The sequence below is a fragment of the Citrus sinensis genome, chromosome 6, assembly GCF_022201045.2.
Source record: "Citrus sinensis cultivar Valencia sweet orange chromosome 6, DVS_A1.0, whole genome shotgun sequence".
Classification (NCBI taxonomy): Eukaryota; Viridiplantae; Streptophyta; class Magnoliopsida; order Sapindales; family Rutaceae; genus Citrus; species Citrus sinensis.
The window spans coordinates 9,719,772-9,735,121 of record NC_068561.1 but is presented as its reverse complement, the minus strand read 5'-3'; the positions used below and the strand labels follow the sequence as shown (position 1 = coordinate 9,735,121).

The following is a 15,350-nucleotide window of genomic DNA, read 5'->3' as shown; positions in this document are numbered from 1 at the left end:
ATCCAAAGCAAAAAATTAATAGAATGATTTAATTAATTAACTGTACAAAACTTTTATTAATTTGTATTCTTTAAGAATATTATGAACTCATTGTAATTATTTTCTAGAAGTGGGAGGATTTACAAAAATAGTGGGGTGGAAAAATCTCCAACCCTAAAAAATGATAAAAAAAAGCTTGGAATATATCATCACCCTCTTCTTCCAAAGCTCATAAAAAACCCTACTAAAAACAATTTTAACTTTTAACTTTATTTGTTGCGCCTTTTGCGATTTTACCCATAAAAAATTTTAGAGTCAATTTTATTGTGTTGCTAAATATATTGACTATTAATCCGCCCCCAATTATTCGCAAAGTTATTAGTACAACGCCACAATGTAAATTTCTTTGCTTATTTGAATGGTTTGATCATGGTTGATTGATAAAAATACATAATTGCATGCCTATGATATCATCTAATATCAACAAAAAAGACAACAACTAAAACTGTGAGAAAAAAAATGGTATTTTTATAATTCTAATTTCTTTCTTACTTCTTATCTTAATATTCGAATTCAAAACTTGCTAAACAAATATGCAAGCATAGGAATCTATTTAGATTATCTTGCACCTAGCATTACAGTTTGATCAAATGCAGAATTAAAAGATTAAGAGATAAAAGTATACTCTCAGTCTGTCCCTCAACAACAATTGTATTATTTTCATAAAAATAAAATTAATTAATTTATACAATCGATTTACTATTAAGCTCTTTTTCAGTAATTATCATCTATAAATCACACTGCTAATATATCTTTGCCCATATTCAAGCAGAAAATATTAGCTCGAGTGATTATTTTCATATTCATACTCCTGTAAAGCTAGTTTGCTATCCTTTTAAATGTTTAGTGAAAATGGGCTTAAAAACTTTTGTATATCACATTTGCCAAAGTGTTTTTTTATTTAAAAAAGAAGGTTTACTAATTTTTTTTATTTGGCTAAAAAGTAGAATTTTAAAGTACTTAAAACGAAAATGGAACTTCAATTTCTATCTATATAATTTATTTCAGACAACGACCGATATTCATAATTTAGGAAGTTCATTGGGAAGTATTTAAAAATATTTTAAAATCTGAGAATGTGGACCTAAATGTAATATTTTCAAAGTTTTATGGACTATTCAGAAAGTATTTCAAAGTTTTGGGAATATTAAGAATTTCAGATTTCTTTTTGCTCGGGTCCAGAGTACATAGGTTCTTGTTGGAATTACAGTTTACCGAAACAGAATTTCAATTTTGCTAAAATGAATTTCATTTTGTGCAAAAAAATTAGGGATGATGGAGTGACACGTAAGCAAATAAAATTCCAGTGTTTCGCATTAGAATTTGAGCAATGTTATTAGTACATAAAATTACACATGACAGAGAAAGTGAAAACACCTGTATATAGAGGGAAAATTCTATGATGCCGTAATTTTCATTACGGCATCAATACCGTGATAAAAATAAATATTATAAATTATACATAAAATTAGTAAATATAAAATAAAATCAGTACATTCATACAAGATTATTAATTATTTAAAAAATTAACATTGTTTGTACATAATTTTAGTGAAAAATATTTTATTCATTTACAAAAAATATTTTCTTTAATTAAAAAAAATTATTCATTAATTAAACAAAATAATATACTAAAAAAAGTGGAATAAGTTTTATTGAATTGGTTACCATAAATTCTATATTTATTCTTGCACATTTGTATATTTTTTCCCCCATTTTCTATAATGATATCTATTTATTACACATGTTAATTAAGCGCAATTATTCATCTTGATGTGGATCAAGTAAAAACAAAATAAAAAAGATATTCTTATATTACTAGACACATATATGATATATCAATAAAATTATATCTAATTTTGAGTATTATGTATACTTTATGTAGTTTCATACTTTTTACTTGTATTTGAAGACCAATTAGGGTTCAACAACATCGAATTTTTATTTTACAATTGTGGACCTTTTTTTTTTTTTTTTACAGTAACTCTTATAATTACTTATTTTGCCTTTTATTCATAAGTTTTAGGCATAATCTACAAACTTTATGTTTTGTTTTACATTTAATGTTGATTTACTTGTTTTATGTTATATTTATAAGTTTTCATTTTATTTACCAGTAATACATCAATTTATTAGCTTTAGAGTAATTTACTTATTTTACCTTCCTTTTACAAGTCTTATATTTTATTTCCAAAATTTATGTTTTATTTTATAGTTAGTGTTGATTTACTAGTTTTATATAATGTTTGCAAGTTTTTGTTTTGTTTAATAGTAATAAATTAATTTACTAGTTTATATTAATTTACTTGTTTTACTTTCTATTTACAAGTCTTATGTTCTATTTCTAAAATTTATGTTTTATTTTAGGCTTAATTTTGATTTACTAGTTTTATGTTATATTTGTAAATTTTTATTTTATTTATTAGTAATACATTAATTTATCAGTTTTATAGTAATTTACTTGTTCTACCTTGTATTTACAAGTCTTTTATTTCATTTTCAAAATTTATGTTTTATTTTATAGTTAATGTTGATTTATGAGTTTTATGTTATATTTGTAAGTTTATGTTTTATTTACAAATAATACATCAATTTACTAATTTTATACTAATTTACTCGTTTTACCTTTCATTTACAAGTCTTTTGTTCAATTTCTATAATTTATGTTTTATTTTATAGTTAATGTTGATTTACAAGTTTTATGTTAAATTTATAAATTTTATGTTTCATTTACATAATTTATATTTAATTACGATATTGATGCCGTAACTTTAATCACGGCATTATAGAATGACCCGTATATAAAGATAAAATAAATAAAGTCAATGAATTTATTTTTTAGTGAAATATTTATTGTCTTTAGGGTCATGTACAATTTTTTAGAATTTCGAAAAATGACTCAAACGATGAGTTATTTTAAAAATCTATATGTAAACTCTTTTCTAACTATTAAAACAATCATTTCTCACAAACATTTACTTATTCAAAACACTTAAAATACTCTTGAACTCTCACTTACTTTCGTTCATAATTTTCTATAAACATAATTTTATATTTTTGAATCAGTAATTAATGACAAAATCATGTAAGGACAAGTGGAGATAGCTCAGCACTGAGTTTAAGTTTTTCAAAATCCTATTTTCAGTTTTAACCAAAAAATTTTATTTGCTTTTAATAATATACATAAAATATGCTTAAAGTTATATTTTTATCACCAAAAACACTTTAAGGGAGCGTGTTATAGTAAAAAATTAAATAAAAAAAATACTTCAGAAAAATTATATCTTCCCCGCTGGATTTAAGATTTGACACTGGCCATCATCAACAATGCTCGTTACTCAGATGAAATTACGTTACAAGTCAAAATTGTTTAATATTTCCATCTCACACATTTTGTTTATCCACCCCTCATCTGGAAAATAATTATACAAAGTTCACATAATTTTTAAAAATTTTAAGTAAAGAGGAATTTTAGAAAATTAATTAATTAAATTTTATATTAATTTTTTTGACTTAGACTTATTATATTTGACTACTAAAGAGTAAAGATTGTTTCGGTTTAAGTTTAAATTGACTATTTTATTCTTATAAGATAAAAGTATAAAATAATTTAATTTAATTTAACTTTAACTTTTATACAAAATTCATCATTTCTAAATGATTTGTCAATAATACTTTATTCGTATGATTATTAATTTTTAATTAAATATCAGATTGTCTTTGTGGTACAATACATATATAAATTATTGGACTGTCAAGTTATGTAAATTTTACATGTAGGGTATTGAAAATCATTAGATTTTGTTTAAAAATATTAGATTATAATTCATAAAATTAAATACCTAAAAGTATTAAGTACAAGAATATATATTATTGGGGCAATTTGTTCATTCCATGTTATAAGTAAAAATAGTTAAATAAAACTTATGATGAATAAATTTGAATGGTCAAAGATAGTTAAAGAAAGCTAAGTGAGAAAATTTTTTTTAGTATAATCTATATTTGTTAATAGTAATGTGCTTGAGTTTGTTTTAGTCAAATATAATGATTTTGTTTTTTTTTACTGTATTATTATAATTGTATTTTAATCAAATTTAGTACAAAAATAGAAATGTATTTTATTTATTATAATACTTTTGTTTTTTTGGCTAAGATCTTTTGAGTTATTTAGGTTATTTTAGTAATTATATTGAGTTTAATTTAAATGAGTGCTGGATCCAATAAAGTTAATGGTAATTTTGTCAGAATGAGTATGTGATAGTAGTTGTTAAAATAATTAGGTGCGTGGCAAAATTTGCTGAAACATTTTGGGGGGCGACGAAAAATAACCCATCAATCAAAGAGTAAACATCAGTGCAAGGACAATTATGCGTTAGCAAAGAAAGACGAGTACAACACTCAACTCAGAAGTGTTGCTGTCTCAAATTTTCATGTGGGCTTGTCTCCCATAAAGTGGCTTAGTCTAATCAAATACCCAACTTGTTATCATTCATCACAATTCAATCAAACATGTGTTTAGCTTTCCCCCCTTTTCCCATCATTTTATGTTTTGCTTTACTTGAAGGAACATGATTCTCCTTCCACTTTTTCGGTTGGAAGAGGACATGACCCCCCCATTGTCCTGCAACACTTGAAACCTTCCCAGCTTCGATCCGAAACAATGGCTTTCTGTGTCTCGGCCTAGGTTTAATGTTTCCGAGCCCGAGCCAGGCCAGGCCCGGACTTAATGTTTCCAAGCCTGAACCCCGCCTTGGCTCAGTCAGTACACTATAAAATTTTAAAAAAAAAAATCAAATTCAAATTCAAGTTATAAATATTAGCTTGTTGTGCATTTGATTAATTTACTTTTTTGAATGGTGGTAAATGGTTTTATATTTGGTTTCTTTTCACATGTATTTAATTAACTCGGTTGTATGAAATATATTTGCTTGTACTTGACTTTCAATTTTATTTTCATGTTATCTTACTATACTAAGTGCTAGTGTTACATAACCAAATACTTTGTTAACAAAATTTTAAATAAATTTCATATACAACCGAATTGAACGTGAAGATTGGACAATATTAATAATGAAGTAAGATTTAAGGACATGATATTATAAAAACATATCAAAGTTGCTTTCTAAGAAATATAAAAATTTACAAACAATTAAAAGTAAGCTCAAAAAGAAAAATGATAATTGAACCCCCTCAAATTATCTTATCGGCCCTTACTTATTAATTTATCTTATTATTTTTTCTAGAAATATTCTTATTAAAAAAACTATTATTTTTGTTTTTCTTATTTTCTCTCTCTCTCTCTCCACTCCTCTCTCTTTCTCTCCCTACCATAAACATCATCTCCACTACCTATTTGTATCAACAAGTTCATCATCACCACCACTAGCTATCTTCTTCATCACCTATATTAATATATATTGAGTTTTAATGTTGGATTTTATTAAATTTTATGAACAAGTGATGGATTTTGTTATCATTAATGATATTAATTTTTATTTTGTGTGATAATATAAGATTTATTTAATTTTAATTTGGGATTAGATTCGGAGTTAATATTTGGTTCAATTAAAAAAAAAAGAGAAATGAGAGGTTAATCTATTGAGAACTGCACAGAAGAAAAAATAATTATTTTTAATTATTTTTATTTTGCAACAAAGATAATTTTGTAATAAATAATATTAATTAAAAGTATAGGATAATAAAATAAATTGAATGAATAAAAAATCACCACTCAGCTCAAAAAAAGCATGGGCCGGACCTGGGTTAGGACCAAAGGAAGAAACAAGCTTTTTCTCGAGCTCGGATATCATGAATCTTCTAGAGCGCCCTATCCCATTAACACCCCCAGATAATTAAAAGAAATCAGATTATTTATTCTGTTTATGTAAAAGTGAATCCATATTGGCTGATAACATTTAAAATCTCAGAAGCTGTTCAAATTCAAGATTTATTGTTGAGTACAAGCTAAAGAACTCAAAATTTCAAAAAAGAAAACATAATAATGACAGCAGCTAATAAATATACCTTTTAAATTTGCTTCCAGAATCGGGCAAAAGTACATCAATGGATAATGAAAAAATCAATTCATATTTTACTATTACTAAAGAATTGATCTTCTTGCTTTTATTTTCTCCCAATCCATACAGCTAATAGTTACATATTTAGGTAGCGTTTACTTTTTGGATTGAAGTGGGAATCCTGAGGAGTGAGAATCCTAGGATTGAGAGTGTGGAGTGGGAGTAAAAGTAAGTTGTTTACTTGCACTAGAATAGAATATATGGAATGAAGATCAGAATTTAATTTATGTGTTTATTTTGTCTTGGATTGAGAGTAAATAGTTTTAAATTATAATTTTGTCTTTATGTAAAGAATTATAGTTTTTAATTACAAAGTTAATAAAAAATATATTTAATGAATAAACATTTATTTTATTATATTTGTAAATTTATAATAATTATTAATATTCTTAATTATGAACATCACAATTTTTTTTAATTTTAATTATATAAATTAAAAATTGTTGATAAGGGCAATATAAATGAAATATTTTTACTATTAACATAGTATGAAATTAATATTTTCTTAGAATAAACTATTTATTAGTATTAATTATTAATATTAAATAAATATAATACTATTATTTTTAAACAAATATAATAATATTATATTTTCAAATAAAGATTGTATATAGTAATATTATTAATTCTCTATTAATATAATAATATTATTTTTAAGTAAATTAAACTTAGAATCAAACCCAATTATTATTTAGTTAAATATAATAATATTATTTAAATATTTATTAAATATAGTTATGGTAAATTTAATAAAAAGAAGGGTAAATATAAAATGAAACATTATTTTATTTTATATAATTATATTAAATTTATTAATATAATATTATTTAGTACAAAATTAATATTTTCTTAGAATAAACTATTTATTATTATTACTTATTAATATTAAATAAATATAGTACTATTGTTTTTAAAATAAATATAATAATATTATATTATTAAATAAAGATAGCATATATTTATTAATTCTCTATTAATATAATAATATTATATTATTAAATAAAGATAGCATATATTTATTAATTCTCTATTAATATAATAATATTATTTTTAAGTACTTTTAACTTATAATCAATGTAAATTATTATTTAGTTAAATATAATTATATTATTTAAATAAATATAATTATAAATTATTTTATTAAATTAAATTAAAAACAAAGGGTAGAAAAGGGAGAGGTAGGAGTGGATTCCCACTCCCACCTCTCCCCATGGGAGTCCCACTCCCACTCCCCACTCCAAAAATGAGTGGAGCCCATGGAATGAGATTCTCAGTCCCTCTCTATTTTGTTGAAGTAAACACTCGAGTGGAAGGAATTCACACTCCTCACTCCAGAAAGTAAACACTGCCTTATTACTTTAATTGAAGATTGGAGATGACAACAAAATAAACATTACCTTCTTTTTTTATAAACTCCTAACTAAAAAATATTTGCCAATAAAAATTATTTTGTAAAAAGCTATGAAATGAGAAACAAATATCAAACCAAAGACCAATGTCAGATACATTGTTCAGAGACATAGCCATCCTAATCAGAAATTTAAGGTTCTTTATAAGAAATATGCCAAGTGAGTTGCATTTCACCACAACCATAACCATGTATGCATCTCAACAAGAAAAAGTCCGAACAATACTAGCATTTAACTTAAATCTTGCAGAGTTTCATTTCATCCATTATAATCAAAATAGAGAATTGCGTTCCAGCAGCCTAAACTCATTCAACCTTTTCGGCTTTATGGCAGAAACATTGAAGCTTTTGACAAATCATATGGCGAATCGTCAAATACATAGGTAAACCAACATCAGCATAAATTAGACAGCAAACTGATAGACTTTAAACATGGAGATAATCTAACTGTAAAGATCGTCGTCTTCTGCGCCACCTGCAGAAGACGCAAAAGGATCTGATCCGCCATCAGCACCAGGGGGAGCAGCATCAGGAAACCTAAATTCACTTCCAAACCCTCTTGACTGCTGCAATGTTTGAGCAAATGCTTGGTATTTGCGTATGTCAGCATCACTGACACTTCTACGAGCATACTTCATTGATTCCTCGAAATGCACAGCTTTAATCTCAGCCACTTCATCCTCTACATCCTCCTCCATTGCCTCTGGGTTCTCACTTCTCCTCCTCTCCCTCTCAATATCCTGGAACAAAGAACAAAGGCACAATTATTAAGGTATGTTATGAACGCCATAGGTGTTTTCTCCTCAGTACTTAAAAGAAAATAAAGTGACAAGATCAGCAAGAACATACTTTCTCGATATTCTCTCGGATGGCATATTTGCAAGCCCGCTGGCATATTTCAGTAATATCTGCACCACTAAAGCCTTGGGTGTACTTAGCAAGAGCTCTGAGGTCAACATCTTTGGACACCGGTGATTTCCTCAAGCAAGCCTTGAAAATTTGAAGGCGAGATTCCTCATCAGGGAGAGGGATATAAATCAACTGGTCAAGACGGCCTGGACGGAGAAGGGCAGGATCTATGATATCTGGTCGGTTGGTGGCTCCAATAATGAAGACAGTTTTCTTTGCGGACATGCCATCCATCTCTGTCAGAAGCTGGTTCAAAACCCTATCAGCAGCACCTCCAGCATCTCCAACACTGCTTCCTCTCTGCGAGCAGCAGCAAAAAATGTAACTCAGATGCAAAATATAGATTAAATAGCCACAGTACAATAACTAAATTACACGAGCCTTAACAATTACATGTGCTTTTATGATTCAAACTAATTAAATATACACGCAACAAGAGTCATTTCATTTCATCTGCCAATAACGCAATTGCAAAAAGTACAAAACCACCACCAGCCATTCTCATCATCAGCCAATGTTAGAATAACAATAAATTCTTTGTACATTTTATTCCTAGATCTATCATAAAAGCCATATACTTGCCATAGAAGCTCAATGCTATAGATTTGTACCAAATTCACAAATAGTCATCACAACTTAAAAGAAGTTTCAAGTATTTGCAATAAGATTAAAACAAACCTGGGTAGCAATCGAATCAAGTTCATCAAAAAATAGAACGCAGGGAGCTGATTGACGGGCCTTGTCGAAAATTTCTCGTACATTGGCTTCACTCTCTCCAAACCACATTGTAAGCAACTCAGGACCCTTGACACTAATGAAATTTGCCTGACACTCATTGGCAATAGCTTTGGCCAGAAGGGTTTTCCCACATCCAGGAGGACCATAGAAAAGCACTCCCTTTGATGGGGACATGCCAAACTTCTCAAATTTCTCAGGATGCTCCACTGGATATTGAACAGTCTGCAAGAATAAAAAATTCATTAAAAAAGAGTTGCATGAATGAGATCATGAAAGAAGGGGACATATTCCATGCAGCAATCAGAGTTACCTCTTGAAGCTCTCTCTTAACATTCTCAAGGCCACCGATATCCTCCCAGTTGACATTGGGAACTTCCACAACCTGACCGTATAACTCTTAATTAGAAACCCGAAAGTGAAAAAAGTACATCAGGAGCTCTAAATCACTAGAAATGCCTTGCTAATACTCACAGTTTCACGCAGAGCAGATGGATTGCTTGTTCCAAGAGCAGTCTTAAAATGTTCATCTGTCACTGCCATAGAATTGAGTATCTCAGCATCTATGGTTTCATCTTCTAAGTCAATCACATCCATCTTCTCCCTGATGCACTGAAGTGCAGCCTCAGTACACAGAGCTGCTAGATCAGCACCAACATAACCATGTGTGTCTTTTGCAATTCTTTCCAAGTCAACCTATACAGAACAGAGCAAGAGACTTCATCAAATATGTGTGTTCCTTCCAAAACATAGAAAAAAGAAAATAACAGTGAGCCAGAAAAAGGAAATGGGAAAAAAAATAAAATAAAAGTTCTCCATGACATTACATCATCAGAAAGCTTCATATTCTTTGTGTGAATACGGAGAACCTCAAGACGCCCAACTTCATCTGGCACACCTATGTCAATTTCCCTATCAAATCTACCAAACCTTCTCAAAGCTGGGTCAATGCTGTTGGGACGATTTGTAGCCCCAATAACAATCACATGAGCACGTGATTTCAGCCCATCCATGAGTGTCAAAAGCTGGGAAACAATTCTCCTCTCAACTTCTCCATGAGTCTTCTCACGTTTAGGAGCAATTGAATCTATCTCATCAATAAAAATAATTGATGGTGCATTTTTCTCTGCTTCCTCAAATGCTTTCCTAAGATTGCTTTCACTCTCACCAGCCAATTTTGACATGATCTCAGGTCCATTTATACAAAAGAAGAAAGCACCGGTTTCATTTGCAACGGCACGGGCAATCAGTGTCTTCCCAGATCCAGGAGGTCCATAAAGCAAAATTCCTTTCGGTGGCTTCACACCAATTGACTTAAAGAGCTGCGGGTGCCTTAATGGAAGTTCTACTAATTCTCGAATCTGAGCCATCTGCTTTCTAACCCCACCAACATCATCATAGCCAACCTCATCTAATCGATTCTCATCTTCCCTTCTCACTGGCTCTCCCTCACAGAAGATCTCAGTATCAGGGGCAACCACACAGTATTCAGGAGGGTCAGTCTCAATAACCTTGAACTCTACACTTCTCATTCCACCTCTAACAAGGAATAGATCACCCTTCCTCACTGGTCGATAAGCTTCCGTGAAATAAGCTACAAGTATTAAAAAATGGACTCAGAAATCACTCACACTAGCAACTCTCAAATGATGATATGGGACAAAAGAACAAATGACAAAATAGACAAAGAATCAATAAGGTCAATGATTTGATCATATGCAGAAAGAAAATCGTAATAGTCATGAGAGGAATACTGATGATCATTTAATTCTTGCAATATCCACAGGCAGCTGCAGAGTTTACCAAAACCAATCTTATGTTGAAAAAGACTATCAGGGACAGTTCATTAGAAAATCATCACATTGATCACAAGAATGCTTCTATAATTAGCATAGATTGCTCCAAAAAAATCATAAAAGTAGACTTTGAGCCAACTTAAAAGAAGATTATTTCCAAGCATTTGACATCTAAGAACTATCTGAAACTGAGAAAAAGTAAAAAAATAGTGTCTCTATACACTACATAGACAAAAGCACGAATGCAGATGCTCACATATATATCCCTTACAGCCCGCATGCGTGTGTGGGCGCGCATAAGAGAAAGACAGAGATGAGTGGCAGAGAGAGAATAGCAAGGGCAACTGGCTACCAGCTATATTAATAAACAAGAGACCGAAAAAGAAAAAAAAAAAAAAACCATCCTTTACTACATTAAAGCTAAGACATCTAAAGCTTGAAAAAAGGTATGGCTAGAAGAACCTACAAAGCTACTCTTTTCAATAAAAGAAATTGAGAGACAAAACTACTAATGAAACATTTCATAAAGTTTTTAACAAATCAAATCCAGCACTGCAGCTCAAACCAATCTTGCCAGAGAGTAAAACCATATATAAGACAATCCTAAATACCAAAATGATTATTTTTAAACTTATCTACCAGAAAAAGATAAGCTGATTCTACACGGTCAGAGATTTTTTAAAGTCAAAGATTTTTAAATGCTAGCCAGTATTACGGAATATATAAGTTGAAAATAAACTCACGTTTCAAGTATGCATCAAAGAGATTTCCAGTAACCCCTTCAATTGTGTCATCCACAGGTAATATGTGCACACGCTTTCCGTATTTGACATCAGCGCACTGGTGCACAGAAACAACATCTCCGAGTCTAACCCTCAAGTTCGACCTCACGACCTTATTCATTCTTATCTTCGGTTCCTCACATGTATCGTCGGCAAGGGCAATACAAACGGTATCTTTCCTTTTCTTTCCCTGGTAACCAAATCAAAACACAAAATTGCATTAAAAAAAATTATTCTTTCATTAACTAATACAACCCAAAACCATTCACTACAACAAATCTTTAAATCTACATTATAACATGAACCCAATAATACCCAGATTAGAAACCGTAAAGCATATTAGTTTCCACCATCAAAACCTAATCAAATATAACATTTAATTAACACCCATTGAAAAAAATTAATAACACCTTGATGAGGATCGTGTCACCGCGGAAGAATTGGAGCTTCTCCATGGTATCGGGATGAAGAACAACGACAGAGTTATCATCGTTAATAGCTTCATCAACAACGAGACGATTCGGTGCCTTCTTTCGCTCCAAAATGGCCGTACTAAAGTCCCTCTTCGTCCCCTTACTGTAACATAATAAAAAAAATCAAAACATTGAAAGAAAAAAAGATTCAAAAAAAAAAACCCATCTCAGGAATGAAAGAAAATTGAGATCTGAAACGTACGCATCAGAGGATTCAGCTTGATTAGACATAATTAGTTGATTGAAGAGAATGAGATAACGAAAGTGATTAGAGGAATTGAGAAAACAGAATTTTGTGTGATGAATGGGATCTGAGAAGATGGCTTGAGGTGTTTTATAGAGAAGGGTGGCTCCGTTTCTTGTTAGGAAAGAAAGTCCTTTTGTTTTTAAGCTTTTTCTTTTCCTTTTCAGTTTTGAAATTTGTACTTTGCTTATTCACTTCTACTTCTACACTTTATTTGCCTGTAATATACTTTTATAATTTTGATTTTGGTTTTTTATTTTTAAACAATTTCTTTTTTTATTATGTATAATTTCAATATAAGATTTTTTATTTATTACATTGTAAAAATGTAAAACTATTAAAAATTATTAGAGTAATTATTAGATCAATTTGGTAAAAATAAAATCTATTTATAGGAATATAACTACAAAAGACTTAATTTGAACCCTGCTCACTTGATTTAGATAAAGATGCTAAAATCTTCCACGGGTTTGGGGTCTCATGGAGCCCTATCCTAAATGAAAAAAATTTTAAATAATTTTTGGAGAATGGAGTAGGAAGTGGAGAAAAAATAATCTCAAAATTCTTAACGGGGTGGGGTTTGGTTTTGTACACCCCACCCCCACCCCCACCCCCACCCCACCCCCACCCCCACCCCAACCCCAATCTCCATTATATATAAATATATTTTTAATTCTTATTTAATAATTTTTACTTTATTAACTATAATATCAATTAATAAATTTATTTTTAGTTTTTATATAATATAAATATGATATGAATAAAAGAAAACCTTACAATATAATCATTTTTCAACTTTAAAACATTGTTATTCTTCTTTTCTTTTTTAAGGTGCTACTCTTTAAATATTTTTCAATTTTGATATCATTTTAAGATATTATTTCAAACTTTTAGAGATTTTTTAAAAATAAATTAAATATTTTATAATATGGTGATGATTTTATTTTAAGTCTCTAATTTTTAATTTACTAAAATCGTGCATCTATACCTACTGTAAAATAGATAAATGAGGAATGGAGTGGGGATAAGAAAATCATTCTCCACATGGAGATTCCTCATTCCCCACCTCACTAAATTTATTGGAGAATGAGGTGGGGAATGGAGGCAAAAAAATTTAATGGGGTGGGGATGGGTTAGGCCTCCCCACCCCCACCCCACCCAATTGCCATCCCTAGATTTAGATTGAGTTTTTTTTATTTATTTAAAAAACTAGGGAGAGGCATAGTCTAAAATTAATATTTTACTTCATATCTCTCTGAAATTCAAATGCAGGTAGTTTGCTGGAAAAAAAAATGCTGTCTGAAAATTATTGAGTTAAGCCCCTAGAGATAAATGAAGTTTTTTAACCTGCTATTTTATAAATGAATGTCATGGCAATTTATAATTTAGATTCAAATAAGATAAATATCAATATAATTGAATTAAAACTATAATTTTAAATGTCTTTTATTATTTTTTTAATCATATTTGTGGGTACGAAAATGTTTTTCATTTGCTAGTGATAATGATAAACATCTTATTGTGTAAACTAATACTATAATGATATGGGTTCGGCTATGTCGGAATCGCTCCATAGTGGAACACTCTTTCATAACCACACGATTAAAGTTATAATGTAATTTTTATTATTTATAACTTTACGTGTGTGGCTATGATTCGCGCTCTACCTTAAAATTACTCTAACATAGCCATGACCTAACGATATATATGCTTTCAAAATTGCACTTTTTAATCTGATATGGCACTATTATTCCATCAAATTGGATTATTCAAAAAGCGTTTAATATTAGGTTATTGAAATTTAGTTTATGTGAGGTTGTTGTGAATTATCTAATCTATCTTCTTTTTGCCTCTTTTTATTTGTCCTATTTTTAACGTCCATTAGGATATAATATACATATAATTATTATACAAATTATTTTTGAACAAACTAATGTGAACAACATGACTTATAAATTTTAAAAATTAAAATTAAAACAGCTAAAAAAACTAAATTGACAAATTTATTTTATTTTATTTTCTAAAATTTACGTTATAATTTAAATTACATATGCACCAACTAACAAACAAATTAATAATATATCAAAATAAATATTAATAAAAAAATTTCATCAAACTAAAGAATGTGACTTGGACCATTATTTTGACATGAAAAATGACAATGAGTTTCGGTTGCATTAATGAATCTCGAGAATGTTGTATATATAGTAAAAGACATTACTTCTAAAAGTCTATGCAAATTTGACTTTCAAACGGTCATCGAAGGTACGCTGGCCACGACTCTGCTGTTTGATGGTCTATACAAATTGGGCTTTGTATTATGCGGCCAGCATCCTCTGGGTCCGGACCAAGAAAGTATTTTTAACATCCCTAAACCAGTTATCTAGAGAGACAATTGCTAGACCAAAAATCACAACTACAACGTTGAAAATTTGCTAACTAAGACCATGATATATGCAACAAATTGTCACAACATGCAAGTAATGATCGAAGCTACTCATTGCTCCTGTGTAAGTATGGGTTGGACTAAAATATATCTTGAATTTTATAAAGAAATGGCCTAAATATTCAGAAATGATCCAATACTTTATTGCCTAAATAAAGCGTGGCAAATACTTTGCTTTGGTCTAAAATCAAATCTACATGGGAACAATAGTAGAATTGACATAATAGCAAAAACTTTCGTCTATTCTAATAACATTGTTAAGTGTCCAATAGTAGTCATATTTTGAGAATTAAAAATTGATTAATTTATTAATTAACATTTTAGTAAACATTTTAAAGCTAGCTTAATATCAGTCGAGACATTATTGCCATATGAGCTTAGTGTTGTGGGCTGCTCGAATTTGTCACCAATGGAGGCTAACTTCGCATATGTGAGTACGTT

General features: G+C 29.4%; 1 protein-coding gene across 1 annotated transcript; it reads right to left on the bottom strand.

Moving 5' to 3' along the window:
- Positions 1–7,755: 7,755 nt before the first annotated feature.
- On the bottom strand, positions 7,756–12,644 carry LOC102630724 (cell division cycle protein 48 homolog). Its single transcript, XM_006492965.4, has 9 exons — positions 12,422–12,644; positions 12,157–12,322; positions 11,708–11,936; positions 9,996–10,762; positions 9,643–9,864; positions 9,482–9,553; positions 9,112–9,393; positions 8,374–8,733; positions 7,756–8,264 (listed from the first exon to the last, which is right to left on the bottom strand). The coding sequence occupies exons 1-9, from the start codon at positions 12,448–12,450 to the stop codon at positions 7,968–7,970; spliced, it is 2,424 nt and encodes an 807-aa protein (XP_006493028.1). The 5' UTR covers positions 12,451–12,644; the 3' UTR covers positions 7,756–7,967.
- Between the last annotated feature and the right edge of the window lie 2,706 nt (positions 12,645–15,350).

Coding starts and splice junctions, on each gene's coding strand:
- LOC102630724 (XM_006492965.4), bottom strand. CDS start 12,450: ATGTCTAATCAAGCTGAATCCTCTGATGC. Junction 9,554..9,642: donor CATCTGCTCTGCGTGAAACT/GTGAGTATTAGC, acceptor TTATACGGTCAG/GTTGTGGAAGTTCCCAATGT. Junction 8,734..9,111: donor TTGATTCGATTGCTACCCAG/GTTTGTTTTAAT, acceptor TGCTGCTCGCAG/AGAGGAAGCAGTGTTGGAGA.